Source organism: Pteropus medius, unplaced genomic scaffold (genome assembly GCF_902729225.1).
Source record: "Pteropus medius unplaced genomic scaffold, Ma_sr-lr_union100, whole genome shotgun sequence".
In the NCBI taxonomy this organism is placed as follows: Eukaryota; Metazoa; Chordata; class Mammalia; order Chiroptera; family Pteropodidae; genus Pteropus; species Pteropus medius.
The window spans coordinates 6,656,953-6,677,711 of NW_024344240.1; the positions used below are offsets into that span (position 1 = coordinate 6,656,953).

At 38.1% G+C, this 20,759-nt stretch overlaps 1 protein-coding gene across 2 annotated transcripts in view; it reads right to left on the reverse strand.

Annotated features, from left to right (window-relative positions):
- Nucleotides 1-641: 641 nt before the first annotated feature.
- Nucleotides 642-20,759, reverse strand: part of XKR4 (XK related 4) — a 388,695-nt gene continuing 368,577 nt past the window's right edge. The window contains exons 3-4 of one of the 2 annotated variants that reach the window (XR_005654109.1): nt 9,657-13,137; nt 642-3,352 (exon numbers count right to left, since the gene is read on the reverse strand). Coding sequence is in view for 1 of the 2 variants with exons in the window: in XM_039868929.1 (XP_039724863.1) it covers nt 12,191-13,137 (947 nt within the window). In the remaining variant the exon portion in view is untranslated. Of the gene's footprint in view, nt 3,353-8,474; nt 13,138-20,759 lie in introns of those variants that run through there. The other variant, XM_039868929.1, reaches the window with a different exon arrangement.

Sequence of the window (20,759 nt, forward strand, 5' to 3'; positions counted from 1 at the left end):
CTCTCATGACCTTTGCAAAGCTGAATACCTTCCAGGGCTCTGTGTGTCTGCTTGTTGTCAACTAAGTTCTGCACCATAAACGTGCTTAAAAGAAAATTGGTCTGAATAGCTTGCCTGCATTTCTGCTCAGCTTCAGAACAGTGAGTGAGATAAGCACACAATTTGGGGAAATACACACGCTTACCAATTCAGAACCAAATCAGATGAAACAAGGAAGAAACATCCACAAACAATCACAAATACAAGAGTTCTATGACTATCTCAAACTTCTCTCTTGGAAAGTAAATTTTCCTTTGATATCATGTTTTTCTTTTTTTTCTGTGACTACAAAGAAAACACTAATATTCTAATATGTGATAACAACTAAGTCCTTGGCTATCAAAATGATATCAACAAACTGAACCAAAAAAGAAAAATTTATTTTTTTAATTTGGGAAAAATAGCTTTTACTTCTGTAGACACCATGAAATTTGCCATGAAATAATTGCATCGAGCAGTTTAAATTATTTTTATGCTTAAGTATATAAGAAATCCTTAAAATTTAAAACACATATTTGAAAAATGAAAGTTACCAAATTTGTATTTCCTTTGAACAATTCTATCAAGTAAACTTTGTGAATGATTAAAAGTATGTGAAGAGCAGAAGGGCAATTATAAAATTACGAAAGATGAAAAAGGGCTGAATTAAAAAGTTTTTTTTTTTTTTTTTTTCCAGAAAAGGGCAAATGGCAGGCCTCCAGAACTGTCACTCTGAAAGAAGTTTGTGGTACAGTCACATCTGAATACACCTATGACAGCCTCACAAACCTCTTTCATTCCTGTGTCTGCTGAAAGGAAATAAAAATCAAATAGCATTTGCTCTGCATTATTTATTTCTCTTTGCACAACAAAGAGATTTTTAGCAGCAGAATATCACCGGCAATAGATTACTGCAAAAGAAAGTTAAATTCCATTACCTACAACACCTGAGCATTTTCTGTTTCTCTAGACAACACCAATCAGATGAAAAACTGTATGATTCGAACATCTGGATTTTCCCAAATATCCAGATGTTCGACCTCACAAAGACCAAATTTACTCCTCGAGTGACCTATTTCTTCACTTTTCTTTGGGATATTTGCATTCATGTGGACAGTATTTTTTAATAACACTATAGTGTCTACTTCAGTTTAGTGAAGGTGGTTTAGCAATTGTCTGGAAAATTCAGATGTTGAAAGCCCCCAGTGAAAAGAAATTCAGTCATGAGAAAAAATCAGAGCTTTAGGGCTATCAATAGTCTACTAGTTTTGACTACTTTGAAAAATTGCTTAACTGTTCACTCTTTTTCACTTCCATTATTCTGAAAATTGTCCTCACAAAATTATTTTTTTAATTTGGGGATAGATGCACAGACTATGTGATGGCAGAATCAAGATCCAAAAAGTTGAAACGATTTGGCTAATACTTGTAAACCTCGTTTAGTAAATTTGAACACAAAATTTCTCGTGATGTCATGATGTGTTTACAATGGAATGATGAGTAAGGCCATGGTAACCATGAATCTCATTGTTGTTAAAATGTGGGATAATTCAATGATTCATGGTCTATAAGCAAGAGTACTTACAATTCCTTAGGATACCTCATCTTGTAACCCATCAGAAGCTCTTGGCTTGCAGAGCTAGCTTGCAGAGTAGGGGCCAATGACCAAGGAGAACTGTCATGGGAAAAATTCCCTTAAGGCCAGAGTTAGTCTCAGACATGAAGCCACTGATATTTCATGATCTTCTCACTTCGGCCATACCTTAATCTTTCATAAACGGACACATCTGCTGTCATAGTTATGAAATGGCAGGGCTACCTTGAACCTCTGCTCTATAAAAAGGCAAATACTACTGACGAGCCACTGACAAATTTCCTCTTCAGTCACCACTCTGGGACCTCTGCATTAGTAGAAACCTTTTGTCCCAACATCACTTACAGTCACTTTTACTCATGAGACTCCTTTAAGAGGATTGTTTATTGCTCCTGTGTCCCCACGGTCAACCAACTCATTGTACATTACAGAGAATCTTTGTGCCACTTTTGGCTTTGGATTTCAGGAAATTAACATTTTCTTCAACTTGTTAGTTTCCATTGCCTTACAACCGAAAATAAGTCACATGGTGGTAGGCCACTTTTTTACCATTCAATTTCAGTGCTTTTGCCAAGAGCTTGTTCTGAAAAATGACTTGCTAGAGTAGAGGGTGCAGCATGATATTGGCACCTCTATCTGGGGCTATCATGCAGAAGCTCTTGATGTGTCTTAGAGACAATCACCAAGATGATAACTTAGGAAGGAGAAACATCTTTGAAACATAAGAAAAATGATCCCCATTTCTTCTTTTCCTGTTAGATTGCTTGTTAAATAAATCTGATGACTTTCACTCATTTATCTAAGGTTAACTTCTAAAATTGTTATGTCGAAAGGTTAGACAGAAAACTTCATAACAACACATGGATGCCTGACTCCTTGTAAACCCTGAAACAATTGTAAAATAAATTCATTCTTATCTTGCAGCTCAAAGATTTCTTTAAAAAGAGAGAAGCAAGTGGAAAAGAACCATGATATTTAATTTGAGATTACCTGTTTACTTTTAAGTGCATTAATCATGTTAGATTGGTGATTTTAGAGCTTGTAAGCAAGATTTTGCAAGGGTCTGAGAAGCAACAGGAGAGCCAGTTCCACATATAAATGCATCTCAGTTTGAATCCAGCAATGTCATCACCCAGGAAGGCAGGAATCGAATTATTCAATAGTTACAGCCATGCAGATTTTACCTCTGATACTGAATTATAAGTTCAATTTTTATAAATTGGTTATTACAATGCTGACAACGGTACTCTCAAGAAATGAAGGGCAGCAACTGTATTCAGACAGATCAATCATTAAACAAATGACGATGACATTTTTTTTTCATTTCCAAACACAAGTAGATTTGTATCCATTTAGAGTGAGTCCCTAAGTCCCATTACCCATTCTCTGAGCTATGCAAGCCCCTGGGAATCCATTGGCTTTGTTTTTCCTTTTATTTTTTCCAAAGCAGTGCTTACTGGCAAAAACTTAATGAAGTAGATGAATATTCAAAGCATGAATGATGAGGAAGCAGGTAGCACAAATTCATTAGTGCTCTACCTCACAGGGGTCTTTCTCTTCAGGCCTGGGCACATCACGGCATGACATGGACCGAAGGGCTCCTCTCCACTAACTGTTTAATTTTCCCTTGCAGTAGCTTGGCTACAATATTACAGGTCAAGAATTTGCAAGATTAAAGGGTCTGTCGAATTAATTAACGCAAATCACCTTCAGTAAAGCTTGACAAGTTCCAAGACGGTTCTGTAAAAAAAGAAGGGAATCAATGGCATCAGCAAATTGAAGCTTTGTGACAGACAAGGCTTGCTTTTTGAGTGTGACTGGCTGGCCCCTCTCCTCCTTATTCATGGCAGAGAGAGATTTCTTTTTTTCACAGAGTACCAAGCCTCTGATTCAGGCCAAGGAAAATGTTTTACCCCAGGCTTTCAAAACATACTTCAGAGATCCATTTCCTTTTCTAGGTACAATACATTAGAAAGGTTAATAAGGAGAATTGAATATCTTAGTTTTGTCAAAGGAGGATCTAAAATGACAATTCTTTGACGAACTGACCCATCTCTTTTGGTTATAGGATGATGTGCTATTGCTCCCAACTTGAAGAGAATAAGTAATAGTGGGCTGGAAAGAAAGCCACAGGTAGCAGGTTAATGGGTTAATTAGCTGAGTTAATGCAGCTGTACAGAAGAGTTCATTTTTCCCAGAATCACAATGGATTGAAATGTTCTACTGGTTTGTAATCAAAATAGGAATTTCTTAAAATAATAGAAACCTAAAATATATTTTTAGCACACTTAGGGGTATTTTAGCGCTTACTGATGAATGAATTAATTTGAAATAATTGAGTGTTGATTTGATACAACTCCATGCCGGAATGCCACAGAACAGTTAAACATCTCCATTTGTTAATATCTGTAGCACTTAAATGAAATAAGCATTTAATTAGTTCCATTTTAATGCAAATCAAGCAATAGAGATAGAAGAGGGCCACCAGCTTAATTTAGTAGATGGAAGTATAGTAAAAACACGAAACCTCACATTTTCTGAAATTCTAGTAAGAGTAGATGACGAGCTTCAATAACAAGAGAACGTTTTGTGTTAGCGCCATGCTGGTAATATTTGCTTAACGAGTTGATTAGTTAGTTTTGATGTTGATCTGTTTTGTTAAACATGATCTTTGCTCTGCAAACATCATGTCAGTAACTATACTCTTTCTGTCTTGTGCGATGGCTAAACAGCAGCAGTAATCGGGGTAGTGAATGACTGACGGTGGCATAAATCTAGAAATCGTGCCTCGGACTTTGCACAGCGATTAAGTCAACTGTTCCGTTGATACTTAATGGGACTCACCAAGGAATTCTTTGAATTATTCTGTGCTTGTAAAAATTAACATGCTTTATTTCTTTCCTTTTCTTCCATAGAGGACCTACAGATTTATGCATCCCTGACTGGAATTATTTCACTGAGAGAAAATTAGTTATGCAAGTTACTAGTTATCTTGAAACAATAAACTCCTTAAACCTGTGGGAAGCCAATCACTCTGGGCTGTATTGCAGGAGGGACTCGGACTGGGTATCACACCAGCATGAGCACCCACATGATGTGGGTCTGACTGTCTTGACTCCAGATGGTAACGTGACACATGGCTGCTCATCTGGGCATCAGAAATATGGCTTTAGCACAAGTTCTCAGGTTGCAATAACTGAGGTTTCTGTCTGGAAATTTGTTAATTCTAAATAATTGGTATGCGGGAGATATATCATATGAGGGATGTTTCCTGAAAATCAGAAAAGGAGCCTATTGAAAATTCTTCAGATATTTTAGAGGAATCTTAATATCATGCCTTTTCTTAAAAGAAATTCTCAGGAATATCTCCAAAGTTTATTGAGAGATGATTGTTTTGAGTCAAATACTATGTGCCCAGAGTATTCTCATTTTTTTGTTGTCGTTGCTTTGTGACCTTGATTTAAAAATATCTAGTGTTGGAATGGCATAAAAGGAAATGATAAAATTACTTTTCTTTTTATAGGCAGTCATCCATTGCTGATTTATCTTTGATTTATACCATTACTTTATGTTTGTCATCACGTGTGGCAAGTATTTATAGTGAGGTTTACATAATACAATCTTGGAAAAGCTTATGTTTCTTTATTGATCTATTATAAAATTAAATATAGATATTAAAAAGAGAAGCAGTGTGGTAGAGAAGAAAAGAGGTATAGTTGAAGTCCTGAAGACTCTTATTCTGCGACTAATAAGTAAATGTGAGTTGTTGGAATGCACGATTCCTTTTGCACTTGACTGTGAATAACCCGGCAATACATTTAGTCATACAGATCATGCTTTTTGTTTGAATAAGTGACTGAAGGAATCCTGATTGCAAAAACTACCTGATCTCTTTGAAGCTCAGCTTCATCTATAAAAGAAGTGTTCTGAAGTAACACTTGGATCTCTTTTAGATGCTATTTTCAGTAGAAATTAGTGACTTCTAATTTAATATAACTTCATGAAAATTTGCTTAAATATTATCAAAGTAGGAAGATAGCTGATTGTATTTTTAATATGTTAAATTCAGATTGATCACCATCAGGGTTGAGGAGTAAATTTTTGTTTTTTTTTTTATTGGCTACCTTTCCAGCATCAGTTCACACAACACCACACACAACTTACTATACAACATCATTGAATGGGTTCTAACTCTGTCTTCCTGTAGAATGCAGACACGTTACATCTAAGATGAGGAGGGAGATGGCAAAATATTTTATAATCAATTCAATGAATATTTGACATACATTTATTATATTCTTTACATCTAACCTTTCAATTTAAAATAAGGTTCCTAGAGTTATATGATGGGTCAAGCTAATGGTATAAAAATAAAAATCCTTTTAAATGTTGAATTTTGTGTCCTGCAAGACATTAAATAAATAAAATTTAGGGAAAAACTATGGCAATGGAATAAAGTAATGTCACGTCAATGATTTGTTGATCTGTCCTCTCCCTCTCCCTCTCCCTCTCTCCCTCTCTCTCTCTCGTCATGGTGTCAAAATAAGTAGTGGGGTTTAATTATTTTTATGTCTGCCTCACTGTATGACAATAGCATACATGTATAGAACACAAGGGAAGAACAATCAGGTTAACGTATATTTATCACTTACTTTAGTGTAAAGTAGGGCCATGAAGGGGGACAGTTGTCTGGGATGGAGGAGTAGCATTTATCTGCCTACTATGAATTAGGGAGTTGAAGTAAAATTCAATTACAGGTGATAGGGACTTCCGTTTCTCATCATTGACTTTTCTATTTTTCACTTCTCATTTTGAAATTCATCTGACTTTTTTAATTTTTATTTTTCAATTATAGTTGACTTTTAAATGAATTTTTCTTTGAAAAATTTGTCAGACATGATTTTTTTCGTTCTAAAATCTTGCCAAATCAGGAATAGATTTTGGTGGGAAAATTGTCTTTGGTCTTGTGGTTGTTAAAAGTTGTTACAAGTTTTGTTTGACTCTCAGATCCACTATTTCCTAGTTATGGGAACTTGGCCATTGGTTAATATCTGGGCTTTGGTCTTGTCATCTGTAAATGGTACTCATCTCATAGGTGGTTGTGGGGTTTAAGTGAGATCATATACATAAAGCTTGTTAGCACAGCATTAGGCGCATGATAAGCTCTCTATAATGGAAAACTTCTCTCACTGTGGGGAACTAAACTGAAAGAAAATCTAAGGGAAAAAAAACAGGCGAAAATTTTATTTAGCCAGTGTTTTTGACATATTATGTTAGTATATATTTATATCAGTAAAATATTTTTAGCAAAACAATTAGACCCTTCAGGGACATTAAATTGGCTCTTATTTAGCAGAACATGAGCCACACAAGGTTGACGGAAGGTTTTCCATTTCTGGGCTAGACCATTGCATACAATATAACAAAAGCCTAATTTTTTTTTTTCTTGTGGAGTCTAGAGAAAGAGCTTCAGATGGATGGTGAAACAACATGATGCTTCAAACACTCAAGGGAGAGTTTCTGAACCCCTCATTTCTGCGGGCCAAATGGCTGTTTGCCACTTCTTCCGTTTGGCTTTCTGTTGTGAGAGCAGGTTGTGTGCAGCTAGCCTAATTGCTACAATTTGCAAAATTAAATGGCTCATCGTGTTTTTATACATTTCCACCCACATTCCACAGAGTTTTACTTCTAAGTGTGAGTAATTATACTGTTGAGGCTGTTGACACAGGCACGTATTGAATCTTTCCATGTGCCCCTTTTTAGAATAGCAACTGGGTAAGACTCCTGTCTACAGAGAGAACACTGCAGTGGACAGTATAGTCTGCCTGAGTGGGGAGATGCAGCCCAACTGTAAGATCAGTTCACGGCCTGAGACAGAGAAGGGCCAGAGACTTGGAAATGGGAGTGGGGGGCAGGGATGAGGTCAGCAGTAGAGTGAAATAGCTTGGCTTTAGCCATTTTGAAATGTTCCTGCTTCAGATGGAGAGAGGGGTGTTATGAGTCACAAGCTGGCAGAAGCAATCATTTTGATTGTTTTCAAAAGTGACATTGGATTGCTGAAGATAAATGAACATGAGTTGATTTGCATCCATCACTGAAATTATAGAAACAACCACTTCAGTCCTGCTGTATTTTCACCATGAACTTCAACCATCCTCTGAGCTATGTTTCTGAAAGGCAATCTGAGCTATTTTTAAAAAGGCTTTAAGGAATTCTCCTCAGAAACATAAAAACGCAGGCATGTCATCCAGGCTTTATATAGCAACAGTAATGGCTAATGGGGAAGATGTGCGAGAATGCAGGGGAGCACATATTTAGTCTAGAAAATGGTTCATTAGAAAAGATATCTCTGGATTCTTGTCTAAACATTGTGTCAGAACTCCTTTCCACTCAACGGCATTTGGTACATTTAAAGGCAGATGTGTAACCTTACACAATCCTGGTAAGGACATCAGAGGTTTTCTTTGCTCAATTCAGTTAATTCAGAGAAGGAAACTTTGAAATGACTCAAAACTATTCCCTTCAGCTGCTTAAAAGATGAGATGCTTAAGGAGTGATAAAGCTCATTCAAGCTAAAAGTGTTAAATTCTATCTAGGTATTTCCAGCCGAAGTTCACAGGTGTGTTGACGTCTTATAGACAGGTACTGTAAGCTCGAGCTGAGGTTGAAAAAGAAGGAGGAAAAAGCTTTTCATCTAAAAGTTTATGTGTCAATAACATACCAATCTTATGCATGAAGGGGAGCATATACTTTACCCATTTCATCTATTACTTTATTGTGTGTGTGTATGATATATAACATACACACATTTATATAATATTTTTTAAAAACAGTCATTGAGATTTCAATTATTTCCATTCACTTTTAATTGGTCAGTGCTATCATTTTATTTATTCATAGATCAAAATAAATTGGGCATTTAGAAATTAAGCATAAAAACGTCATCATACTTTATCTTCAGATTATCTTTATATTTTATATTTTGCTAATACTTGAACTAAATATTCTTTCCATGTCAGTAAGAAAAGTTATTTCATTTGTTAGATTCACAGCATTATCATAAATGAATAGTAACCTAGTGTCTGCAAAGTCCATGTTACTGAATTAGACAACACATAGTTGAGTAAGAGATAATGTAGATGTGAGAAGAGAATTTAAAGGACATAGTCATTTTGGGGGACCAAACTTTGACTTACAAGAAAAAGATTTTTTTCTTCCACACAAATGCTTAAAGTTTCAGTGTGGTTAAGATATATATGTTCTTAATCTCAAATATGGTTTCATTTAGAAATGCTAATTTGAAAGTAATAATAATAAAGTTTATAATACTTTCTTTTAGAAAATTTCATTATCCTATGCAAAAAGTGAGTATAAAGAGCAGATCTCTCCTCTTAAAGGAATTCAGTAAACTCATGCACAGGAAGTCGGAGAGCACAGATTAAAAATTCAGCATTTCCGGTTTGCATGCTAACCGTGGCTTCTTCCTTTTGGAATCCCCAGTTACTCTATGAGAAAGACTTAATGGCAGACTGAAAATGAAATCTTAGGAATAATTAAAATATAATTCAAAAATCAAACTTTGTTCCTTTTGTACATTGACGATGTCTCTTTAAATCCTAATACTTTAAACTCTCTGTTATCTGTGTGTCTAGAAACTAATAAAAGTTGTTATTACCACACAATCTGATGTCAGTGCAGTGCTTTCAAAATCACGGAAGCAAGATTAAGTCATGATTTACCTTGGAAGTAAATTTTTTTTTCTTATAATCTTGCGAAAATTTGTAATTAATTAATGTTAGAGATGTCATTTCCTTAACACAAATTTTTGACTAACTAAAACATCAAAATCTTCAAGTATGTTGGATAACAGAGTATTTACAGTATTTGGGAAATCATTAAAAAAATTCAAACTTTGTACACCGTCCTGACTGCATTCTCATCTCCAAAACAAAATACAGTACATTTTTTTTAATTCACATAGTACTTGTTTTGACTCTTCACATGTTAAACGAGGGATCAAGTTGAGAAATAATTTAGGACTTACGTGATTGAAGAGTGATGGGGCTTGTTGCGTTTGTGTTGATTGACACTATTAAATTGTTATCTGTTATTTGCTCATGGAATGAAAGGTATAGTTCAGCTGAGCAATTCAAAGATCATCAATTAAAAGTTGTCTCAGAAATAATGAAGCTAAAAACTCATGGCTCTGCACAAAAGTGAAGAATTTGGCAGCACAATCATGTTTTCCTTCTACAATTGCTGACAAGAAGAATATCTTCCTGGGCCTTTACTGGTGACTAGATAATCTTTTCATATCCGAACAAAAGGTTATATTTTAGTGAAATCTTGCTTGGAGGATCAAATCATGGCGTACTAGAAAAGTACGTCTACTGACATCTATTTTTTAAACATTGCTTGTTTTGTACCAAAAGAAGTCCTAGGTTGAGTGCTCTGTCATTTCCTGTGGATGTCATCATGGGAACAGCAGTCTCTGTATGGCACACCCATTAGAGGTGGTGGCTATAGAACTTGACTATTTTAAGTGAATTGGACAGTCCCAATAACCGAATAATTAAGTTAAACTGACTCTTTTATGTGTGTGTGTGTGTGTGTGTGTGTGTGTGTGTGTGACTTGACTAATATTTAATATTTCAGTTGGGTTAATATAAAACCAGGGAAGGAAATTTAAGACATCTTCCACTGTGGTCAGGTTTATCGTAATGGATGGATGAAAGTAATCATTTACATCTTTGATTTCCTGGGAAACAATGGCCAGTCTTGACAAGCCCTTTCTAGTTAAGCTGATTCTCTTGTCACCTGATATTCTGATAGCACCCCTGGCCAGGTTCCTGGGGGCACCGACATTACAAAGAAGGGTGATCTTGCAAGAGACAAGTGTTCTCAATCTGCTGAGGCAGGCTGATGGAATTTGTGGACCAGTTTCTGACATCCCAAGTAATTACGATGCTTAAAGTATTTTAAACGATTCCAGGTCTGTAAAAAAAGTGATGATGCCTATATGTATACCCTATATTTTTTATTACAAAAATATTGAAATAATCCATGAGTTATTCCACTCTGCACCAACTATAAAAAAATACTATCAAAGTTTGACCGGCACTTTTAATGCAACAAAAAGCACCATGACCGAGGACACTGGGAACAGAAAGCGGGGAATGTTTACTTGCTGTACGGAGGTATTTAAAACCAGAAGCTTGTTGTAAGAGTGTGACTTTACAAATGATTCAAATACAAATCTTAGCTGGATCTAGTGATAAGCCCTCAATCAGTTCAGAAGGGTTTTTCATAGCATATTCACTGCATTTGTCTGCTCATACTTACTAAAAAGTATCCCAAAGCCTCTAAAAGACACATCACTTTGACCTTGAATTGGAGGTGGTGGGAGAGTCTGTACACAATGGAGAACTTGATTGTTCATTCTAGCTTCTGCTTTCAGGGGCTCACGGCCACTCATTCTCAGTTCAGGGCTTCCATGTCAGTCCCGTGGTTGGACGATGTTTGGCACTAGAAAGATGGGGGCATGGCGTGTTCTGGAATCGTGCCTGCCTGCGATCACACAGAGCCATGCACATTCCGTGACTTGAAACATCCAGTCATGGCCCGGTCCTCTCCCGCCGCTCTGCTCTTACCGGCCAGGATGAGCTGCACGCGCCGGGAGATTCGGCGCTCATTCTGCCTTGCCCCTCCTCCCCCCATTTCCTCTTCCTGTATTTATTAAATTTTTGTGATTGAATACTGAATCATGATCACCATTTAATTTACATCACTAAGTTATGGAGCTCCTTGGTCTTGCCAAAAGCCATCCATGTGCTGCATAGGATTTCTGTCATGAGAGATGTTCTCAACTGAAAATTTAAAATAAAAAAACAAGTCCTGAAATGTGTTGAAAACAAACCATTTTATCAACTCTAATACACGTGTAAACACACTTGAGCTTGCTGTCCGCTGGACAGGCTTTTCACGCAAGGTATTGGTTTCCAAATGAGAATGATTTATGAGTTCTTTTCTAAGCAGTACTGTTATTTTTTTTCTGAAGTCTTGAGGAATATATTCTCTCTCTCTTTGTTTTTTATATTCCTGTGGGAATCAGAGCTTTGCATCAAGAAAGATCACCTAAGCTATTTCGACAGAGGACTGGTGGTGTGTGTCTTAGTGTACGTGTACGTGTGTGTCTGTGTGTGTATGACTGGATATATTTTATGCACAGAGCAGTTAATTCCGTCAGAACACCCTATTGATCGGAGGCAACATTTTCCACAACCATAGTACCCTCTGGCAGACTCTCTGAAAGACAGCGCAGGAGGAGTTGGGCGCATCAAGGAGTCTGCTACGCTGGCACGTCCCCTACAGGTGGAACGGGAGACTCTCGGGGCTGCTGCTCTGAAAGGAGACCAGCAGCAGGCCGTCCGCGGATGGAGCGTCAGACGATGGTCGTGATGATGATCAGACTGAGAGCAAGACAGCTCGCCGCCCGGCTCTCGGGTGAAGTTTCGTTATTGCCACAGCCCTGCTGTCACCCCTCACCTGGAGGTCGTGGCTCCTCCAAGGCCCTTTATTTCATAAAGTGGTTTCGTACTCCAGCCGCTCCTGAATAAGGGCGTCGTCTTTGTACTGCAGCCTCGGAGGAGACGGGGAGCATTCAAAGGCTAAAATGGCCTTTCGGAGGCTCCGGTCCAAAACGTGTCTCTCCCACGCTGGGTACCTGTTTCTGAACAGGTCGATTTTAATGACAGATTCTTCAATCCGTGGTGGGCGAGATGATGGGGTGGATGGGGCTGTGGGCCTCACTTGAAAGACAGGCACACAGCCGTCCCTCTCTGCAAATTTCTGGTCACGGTCGCTGGCAACACTGCGGTTGTTGGAGATGGACCGGAGAGTGCTCGTGGCCACTTCAGGAGGCAGAGTGAAGGCAGCGGCTGGGTCCTCACAAGCACAACTTGGTGACTGCCCAAATCTGGGTCCATTGGGGTGAAAGAAGGCATAATACATCAGCATAAAAACGACGCCAGTTAAAAAGCTGCTGAACACCACACACAGGGCCGGGATGGCAAATGCATCTGCAATCTGGGGGGCCTTGTAGAGGTACCAGAGGGCACTCAAGGCTGTATTTTCCAAAAGGATCACAAAATAGTAAATAAAGAGCCTGCAGCGTGTCCTGCCTTCCTTGACATTGAACCAGCTGAAGATGTAGATGATCCCCACCACCATGTCGAATACAATCTCTTCCCATTTGGTGATACAGAATTCTGTCTCACAGTGGACGATCCAGAAGGTCATGATGCACCAGTGAAGGACGATGAAAATCCCAAAGTACAGCTGGAAAACTGAGGCAAAGAGGGCAAAGGTGATGACCCTGGCAGCGATGGTGAAGAAATGCCAGCAGAACTGGATGACGACAGCCATGTAGCTGATGGGCTTCTTGTCATCTCGAGAGTCCCGGAGGGCCTTCTGGTAAGAGGCCAAGGCCCAAGCCAAAGACACGAGGGAGGCTGCCGCTGTGAAACCTACAAAGGCAAATAGGAAGACATTCTGTCAAAAGTGAGATGCAGTGTTGCTTCCTGGAAATAAGTCATGTGACCCCGGGGGCATTGAGATGGGCTAGCTTCCACCTCAGCAAAACTTCTAGTTTCTTTGGGTTTTAGCTGGACTCAACACTCGGATGAGGCTCCTAGTGCCTGTTCTCTGTGGGGCCCAGCCATGTAGAGAAGCTGTGGAGCTAATGGGAATGCTATTCAGCCCCGCTGTGGGCTGCAGGATCTAGAAATGGGGTGGAGTTTAACTTTCTGTGTATTTGGTGTAAGTAGACTAAGGAGGTGGTTTTGTGTGGGAGGATATAACTGTGGATTGGTGGTTGACAGGACTGGGTTGCTGTTTCAACTTTGCCACTTATCACCTGCATGACACTTTGGATGATTGTTTAAACTGGTGTCCTCATTTATAAAGCAGTTGATCTCCAAGGCTCCCTCTCATCTTTGAGATTCTGTGATTGAAAAGGATAAATATCCCCAGGAACCTTGAGGGGCTAGCTGGTTTATCTTTTTGCTTCTCAACAAGAATAAAGTAGTTCATTCACCAAAAAAAGTTGACTGTTTCTTAAAAATAACAAAAGAAGTCCAGAGAACCTCCTGGGCAGGGTCCTTGTGATACCTGGTGTGCAGTTTGTCCTAATACAATCCTATACTATTCCTACGGCTTTTACATGTTCCTTACTGGCTTTCCCTTAGAAGAAATGTCTGCCCACTTTCCTCTCTTATTGTTTCATAAATTTAAGATTGTACAAAAATCACTTCTCGACCATTTCTTTTATCATTTTATGAGCACCATTTGTTAGTACTCCTCCTAAAAGTACGTTTCCAAATGTACAAATCATTTTCATTGTTTCCCTCCGCTCCTGCTCCACTTACCATGTCTGGAACATCACCCCTAGGGTCCAGATGTGGACAGGGCTCACCTAAAAGCACACCGACTTTTTTTAGGAGAGAGCTTTTCTGGGGAGTTCCACTTTGTCACTGAAAAAGTATGTCAATTTGCATTGCGGCTGGTTTATTTAACGAGTTGTAGCGAGACTTACCAAGACTAAAAATGGTTTTGTGTGTTTTCAAGTCCTGCTGGCTTTTCTACCCCAGACTCTATTGTTAATCAGAACCTGGACATAGTATATTCTTTCTCCCCTACGGAAATAATATAAGGGGGATCGCCAAGAATTTATGATGGAATTTGTACTTTTCTTTTTATATTTTGATAGAGAAAAGCTATTATCTATGGTTTTTGAAAAATGAATTAAAAAATGACTTGTGGGAAGGAGCGACACTAATTGTTAGAAAAAACCTTTGACCTCAATAGTCATTTCTTACACATTCTCCTCGACTAAGATGAACTTCAAAAACCAATTATCAATATAGAGAAAATATTTTCCAACAGCCACTTCTCATATCTACTCCCAAAAAAGCCAGTAGAATGCCAACATCTTACACTGGACCTTCAGTATTGTGTTTTATTATTTTCTGGCCAGCACAAAAATCTTTAATTACTATACCTCTCAGGTAGTTAGGGCAATATTTCTAGGTCAGTTAGAGACCAGCACTCAAAGGGGTTTCCATTAATATAATTTCTATGCTGTGGAAACACCTGTATCAGTTACGAAAGCAAATTTAAGAATAAAAAGAGAGGGAAGGAGGAAACGTTTCAAATAAAAGAAAGAAGGTGAGAGGATGGGAAATAAAAGGTGATGGACTTATGACTATGTGAATGACATATTCATTACTAGATTAGGATATAAGGGCAAAAGGTCGTGCCATTTTAATTTCAACACCTTTGCATGGCATAGAGGCCCGTCATGACCTCGTTCCTTATCTGTACCATCAGCGATGGTACGGATTGCTTCTTAAACAGACTGTTCTCTCCTTATGCTTTGAAGCTGTGCTCTCTCTGCTGCCTCTCCACTGCCATGCCCCTCCTTTTTTCACAAGCTCACATCATCTAGGACAGCGCTCAAGCACAGTGCCACCTTCAGCAAGATGACTGCATTGTCAGTCAGGCTCGAGAAAACCAAAGAGCGTACGCAGAGTAGACAGATCAGGGGTTACCAGTTTGTACAGGAAAATGCTATTAAAAGCTGTTTTTCAAAGCAGTGACAAAGAGTAAAATAATTTTACATACACAGCATCATAAAATTATCTGTTGTTAGAGTTACAAGAATTGGAAAATTAGTTTAGTCCAAATTCCCCTGTAATTTTCATCCCTTTTATTGCTTGTTTTTAAAAAGTAATTCAGCCTGCATTTGACACTCCAGGACTTGTTAAGACACTATTCTGGCAGTAGAAAAAGGATGATTTTTCTATCAGCTTCTCTTTCTATGTATCTCACAATTTAAGAAGTCTATCCCAAAGCCAAATTTCACATCCAGCATGACTACTTCCTTTATGAATTCTCTGCTTTAGCAACAGTTAGAATTCCACTTGTTCGTTTGATTATGATTTTCCTTTTCTTTTTCTTTTTCTGCAATTTATAAGACAAATATATGTACGAACAGAAACTATGGGGTCATTTTAGAGTTACTACTCATTACAAATGTATATCTGCCATGAAATGCTTAGTTCTTTCTTTCTTCTTTCTTTCTTTCTTTCTTTCTTTCTTTCTTTCTTTCTTTCTTTCTTTCTTTCTTTCTTTTCTTTCTTTCTTTCTTTCTTTCTTTCTTTCTTTCTTTTTTCTTCTGCTTTTTACACAAATAATGTCAGCTCAATTATTTCAAATGCCAAGAAAGATTCCCCCAGCAAAGCGTCGCATTATTATTGGAATAGCATTATCTGAAACTTCCGATGAAAGTTGGCAAAGAGCCATATTTTAACTTTTAATTTGAAGTTAATTTCAAACTTACAGAAAAATTGAAAGGATAAACATAGTAAACTGAATACCTGTGTACTCTTTGCCCAGGTTGTCATTTGGCCTCTTTTGCTTTACCATTTTGTTCTCTCTCTCTCTTTCTCTCTCTCTCTCTGAATCATTTGAGAGTACATGGCATAAATCATGGCTGCTATGATCTGAATGTTTGTGTTCTCCCAAATTAATATATTGAAATCCTACTTCACAAAGTTGATGGTATTAGTAGGTGGGGTTTTGGGGAGTTGCTTAGGTTATGAGGGTGGAGCCCTCACGAATGGGAGTAGTGCCTCCTGGAAGAGGTGCCAGAGAGATTCTTAGCCCCTTCCACCTTGTGAGGACACAGTGAGAAGGCGTTGGCACTGAACCAGGAAAAGGGTCCTCCCCAGAAAGTGACCATGCGGGCACCTGCATCTTGGACTTCCAGTCTCCAGGACTGTGAGAAATAAACTTCCGCTGTTTATAAGCTACCCAATCCATGGTATTTTCTCAGCGCAGCCCGAACAGACTAAGGCAATGGCCCTTTACCCTAAAATACATCGTCTATTTTCTTTGGAAGTACTCTCAGATAACCACAGTAAATTCATCAACTTTAGTCCATCCAAGATTGCTATAATACTGTTTTTTGAATCCACCATCAACATTCCAGTTTAATTAATTGACTTTAACAATGTCCATTTTGGGTTTTTACCCTCTGGTACAGAATTAAGTCAAAAATCAGATATTGCATTTAGTTGTCCTGTCAATTTAATTTTCCTTAATCCGGAATACTTCCACAGACTTTCTTTGACTTTTATGATGTTGGCATTTTTTGAAGAGTACAGTACCTCAAAAAAATAAAAATCAAAAGAGCATTCCTCTTTTGGGGTTTGTCTGTAGTTTCCTCATGGTTAGATTCAGGTTATGCATGCCAGGCTGGAATACATAATTGATACTGAACAATACTCCTTCTCTCCATATCTTTAAAATACTAAAATATAAGGATTCTTTCAGTAGTCCCAAGAAGTATATAATCTGTCTGTCAATTCTTTCCTTAAGAATAATGAACAGTGTCACTCCTGAAAACTCCACTCTAAAATCAAACTACATAAACAGCTATATCGGACTCGGTGGGATTATATTATTTATTCAAATGTTAAAATAGATGATAAGACCTCAGAGCTCACCTAGTGCAATGATTTCATTTTATAGAAAAGAAACTGAGGCTTACTTTGAGAGGTTAAATGATTTATCTTCCCTCCTTTCTCTTGTTCATCTCTGATGAAAATTGTCCCTCCTGCTTTCTAGAGAGAGGACCCGCCAGCTCTCCCCTCTCTCTGTATGTTCCAGCTCTTCCTTTCCAAGAGCTCCTTCCCCAGTGATTACAAACTTGTAACAAGCTTCCTTTAATCCCAAGAAATGCCTTATACTGGCTTATCTTTTCTCCTTTTTCTTCAGAATTGCCTCTTACCTGGTTTTCCTCCCATTTCTGTTGATCATTTCCCCACTTTTATCCTTTATACTGGCAATGCTGGTGATGTTGCCCCTGGTCATCTTCCATCCTCAGCCTCTGTCTGAGTGACCAGATGCACTCCCAAGCCTTGAACCATTTTCTCCAACTCAGTAAACATCTAGTCTCCCCACCAGCTGTCTCCAACTCCAGAGCTGTGTGTCTGACTATTTACCTGATACCACACAGGCTGAAGATCTATATATATGCTTGATGTACGAATGATTCAAGTCTTGGAATTATTCTTTCTCATGGAAAGAAGACAATTCTTCCTCTATGCCCCTGTCATTAGTGCGATACCTTTCTCAGAATAAGGGGGAATGTGAATTTACAGATAGGCTGCCACAGTGATAAGAAAATGGTTTTCTGTGCAGCTTGACTGAAATACCATTTTGCAAAGCCAGGCGTTCACAATATGTGCCATTTTGGTGCATTGCACCTGATTGTGTCCAGGATAAACCACTGTGGCATAAAAATTATTTTGCGCTGAAGCCATTTGAGTTTCTAAAATTCTTTATCTGCCTAAAAGCAGAGCCTCCCAAAAGAACTCAATTGTCATAAATCCTCTCCCTGGGGACAACTCTAATCTTTTCTGGGAGAGAAGTTGGTACTACATCCAAACAGACATAGTCACAAAACGATCACATCTCCTGTTTTTCTAAAAGTTCTTTATCTTTTTCAAAAAGTCATTCGTTTTTCCATAAATGCCCTTACCGCCTTTCTCAGAAGTCATTTGTTCTCCCAGAAGAGCTCATCCCCCGCCCCCCATCCAGAGGGCATATAATCCCCAAATTTTAACCACCTCCTTGAGTCATTTTTTCTTTGCTGAGAACTTCTGTGTGTGTGTGTGTGTGTGTGTACAGTACATATGCTGTGCATATGTAATTTATATATTCATACATAATTACATTTTTTTTTTTTGGTCTCACTAATCTGTCTTTGTCAATTTAATTTGCAGGCTCTCAAGTGCTGAACCTAAGAGCATAGAGGAAAAATTTTTTCTCTCAGAAAAACTCTGTCACAAAATCAAGTTCAGCTGTCCCAGGCATTTTTTTTTCTCATTGCCCTGCAGCCCAAACAATTGACCTGACTTTGAATAAAACAGTTTAGTAGTCATAAAGTTTGTATGAAAGTTTACTCCATCGTTTTGAGCTGGTTTTATATATGTATATATCTTCAGACAAGAATTGGTAAGGGTTATAAACACCCTTGGAAACATTATAATACAAAAATTTTTATTTTAAAACCTCTAAGCTAGGAAGGGGTTACTTCTATCTTCTCAGATCTGTGCATTTGAATTGTTATAAACACCGCTGAGTAACTCAGAGACCAGTTTCTCAGAGGAAAACTAAGATAATTGCTCATTTTGAATGAAGATTTTTTTCAGTGTTACAAGTCTAATACTAGCTAGTCAGCTAATTAGCATTTCCAAGGGAATGTTTGAAATTGATATCACGTGTCCAAGCGAACAGCAGAGTTTTGAATTTCTTCTCTCTTTTTCTCTTTGCTTCTTACAGATGTCTTTTCTCCTCATGACGTTTCTCTTCATGTCCTTTTCTTCTTTCCCTTTCTTCTCCTCCTTCTGTAAGTCGGTCTCCTCACTCCTGCTTTGCCTCTGCTACACAATTCACTCTTTCTTTTCCCCTATTTCCTATTCCCACTGAACAAAAAATGGAATTGAATTATTAAAAAAAATACTTGTATTAATGAAATAACATTTGGTATTGATCGAATGTTCAATAAACTCAAATAAACTCAAAATAAGAAAGGAAGTTATTTTAAATGCCCGTGGTCTGCTATGACTACTCTTCTTTCTCCTCTGCTCTGAACCTTATGGCTTTGTTCCAAATACAGACTGACTTTCAAGGCCATCCGCAGCTCCCATTAAAAGGATTCATCACCACTAACCTCTGTTTTTCATCACAAGTAACTCTTTCCTATAATATTCCTCTGATTGGATCTAAATGCAATTTATCGAGAGATACAGATAATTTTTTACATTTTATTTAGGATTATAGAAAATAGCTTAGAGCAGGGGTCCCCAACCCCTAGGCCGTGGCTTGTTAGGAACTGGGCCACATAACAGGAGGTGAGAGAAGCTTCATTTGTATTTGCAGCCACTCTCCAGTGCTAGCATCACTGCCTCAGCTCCATCTCAGATCATCAGGCATTAGATTCTCATAGGAGCACTAGTCTCTGGTGCCAAAAGTCTTGGGGACCGCTGGCTTAGAGTATGGCTGATTAGGGCTGTGGGAAGAGGTTGTGGGAAAAAGTCTGTTATCTCAATTTGAACTTTATTTCCTCTTGGAAATAATGGGTAAGGGATTAGTAAGGAATATAAGACCCTTGTAAATATTAAAATCCAAAAGATGTTTTAACTTTGAAACCTGTAAACTAGGAGGGGGCTACTTCTGGCCCCTGAACATAAATGAGTTCTCTCCAAGAATCTTTTTCTACCAAGTACCCATCTTTCTTCAGACCACATATTCCAGTTAATAATCTTATTTCATTTTGTCCTTCTTTAATTATTGTGTTTCTCACTAGAGTGGACTTTTAGATAAAGATAAGTACCTGCCTCATTTACCTTTCCATCCTCTAGTGCCTTGCACAGTGTCTGGCATATATTAAGAATTGGCATTTAGAGAGAAAGAGAGACAAGAAGAAAAGAAGGGAGGGAGGGAAGAAAGGAAGAAGGAAGGAAGGAAGGAAGGAAGGAAGGAAGGAAGGAAGGAAGGAAGGAAGGGTATTTTAAATATAGAGTCAGAACCACAGAAAGAATGAGATATTCACAAAATTTTCACAATTCTTCATTGCTCTCCTACTTTATTGCAATTTCGTTCTGAGCTGCAAATGCCAAAACACCATGAAATAAAATTTGTACTCCTGTCATGTTGTTTGTGGTCTGGGTGTAAACAAGAATTCCTGGAAATCCCCAGAGAATGTTTTATAGGATTTATAGGCTAATTCCCCAGATGTAGGAGGTTCAGAGAATTGAACCAAGTACTCTAATTCTTTGATTCTTTTCCAAACAGAATAAGCCTGTCTCTTTCCTTCTTAGGGAGGGCATAACTGTAGCCCTTCCCCTACGACAGGTCAGCCAAGGGTTACAGTTTCAGGAAAACACCTGGCCACTGGCCCATGTTCACAACAAAACTGCAGCTGGTGAGAAAGACCTTTCATTTTTTAACTTAAAAAAAGTATTATCATGTAAAATTTCAGACATATACAAAAGCAGAGAGAATAATACAACAAATATAC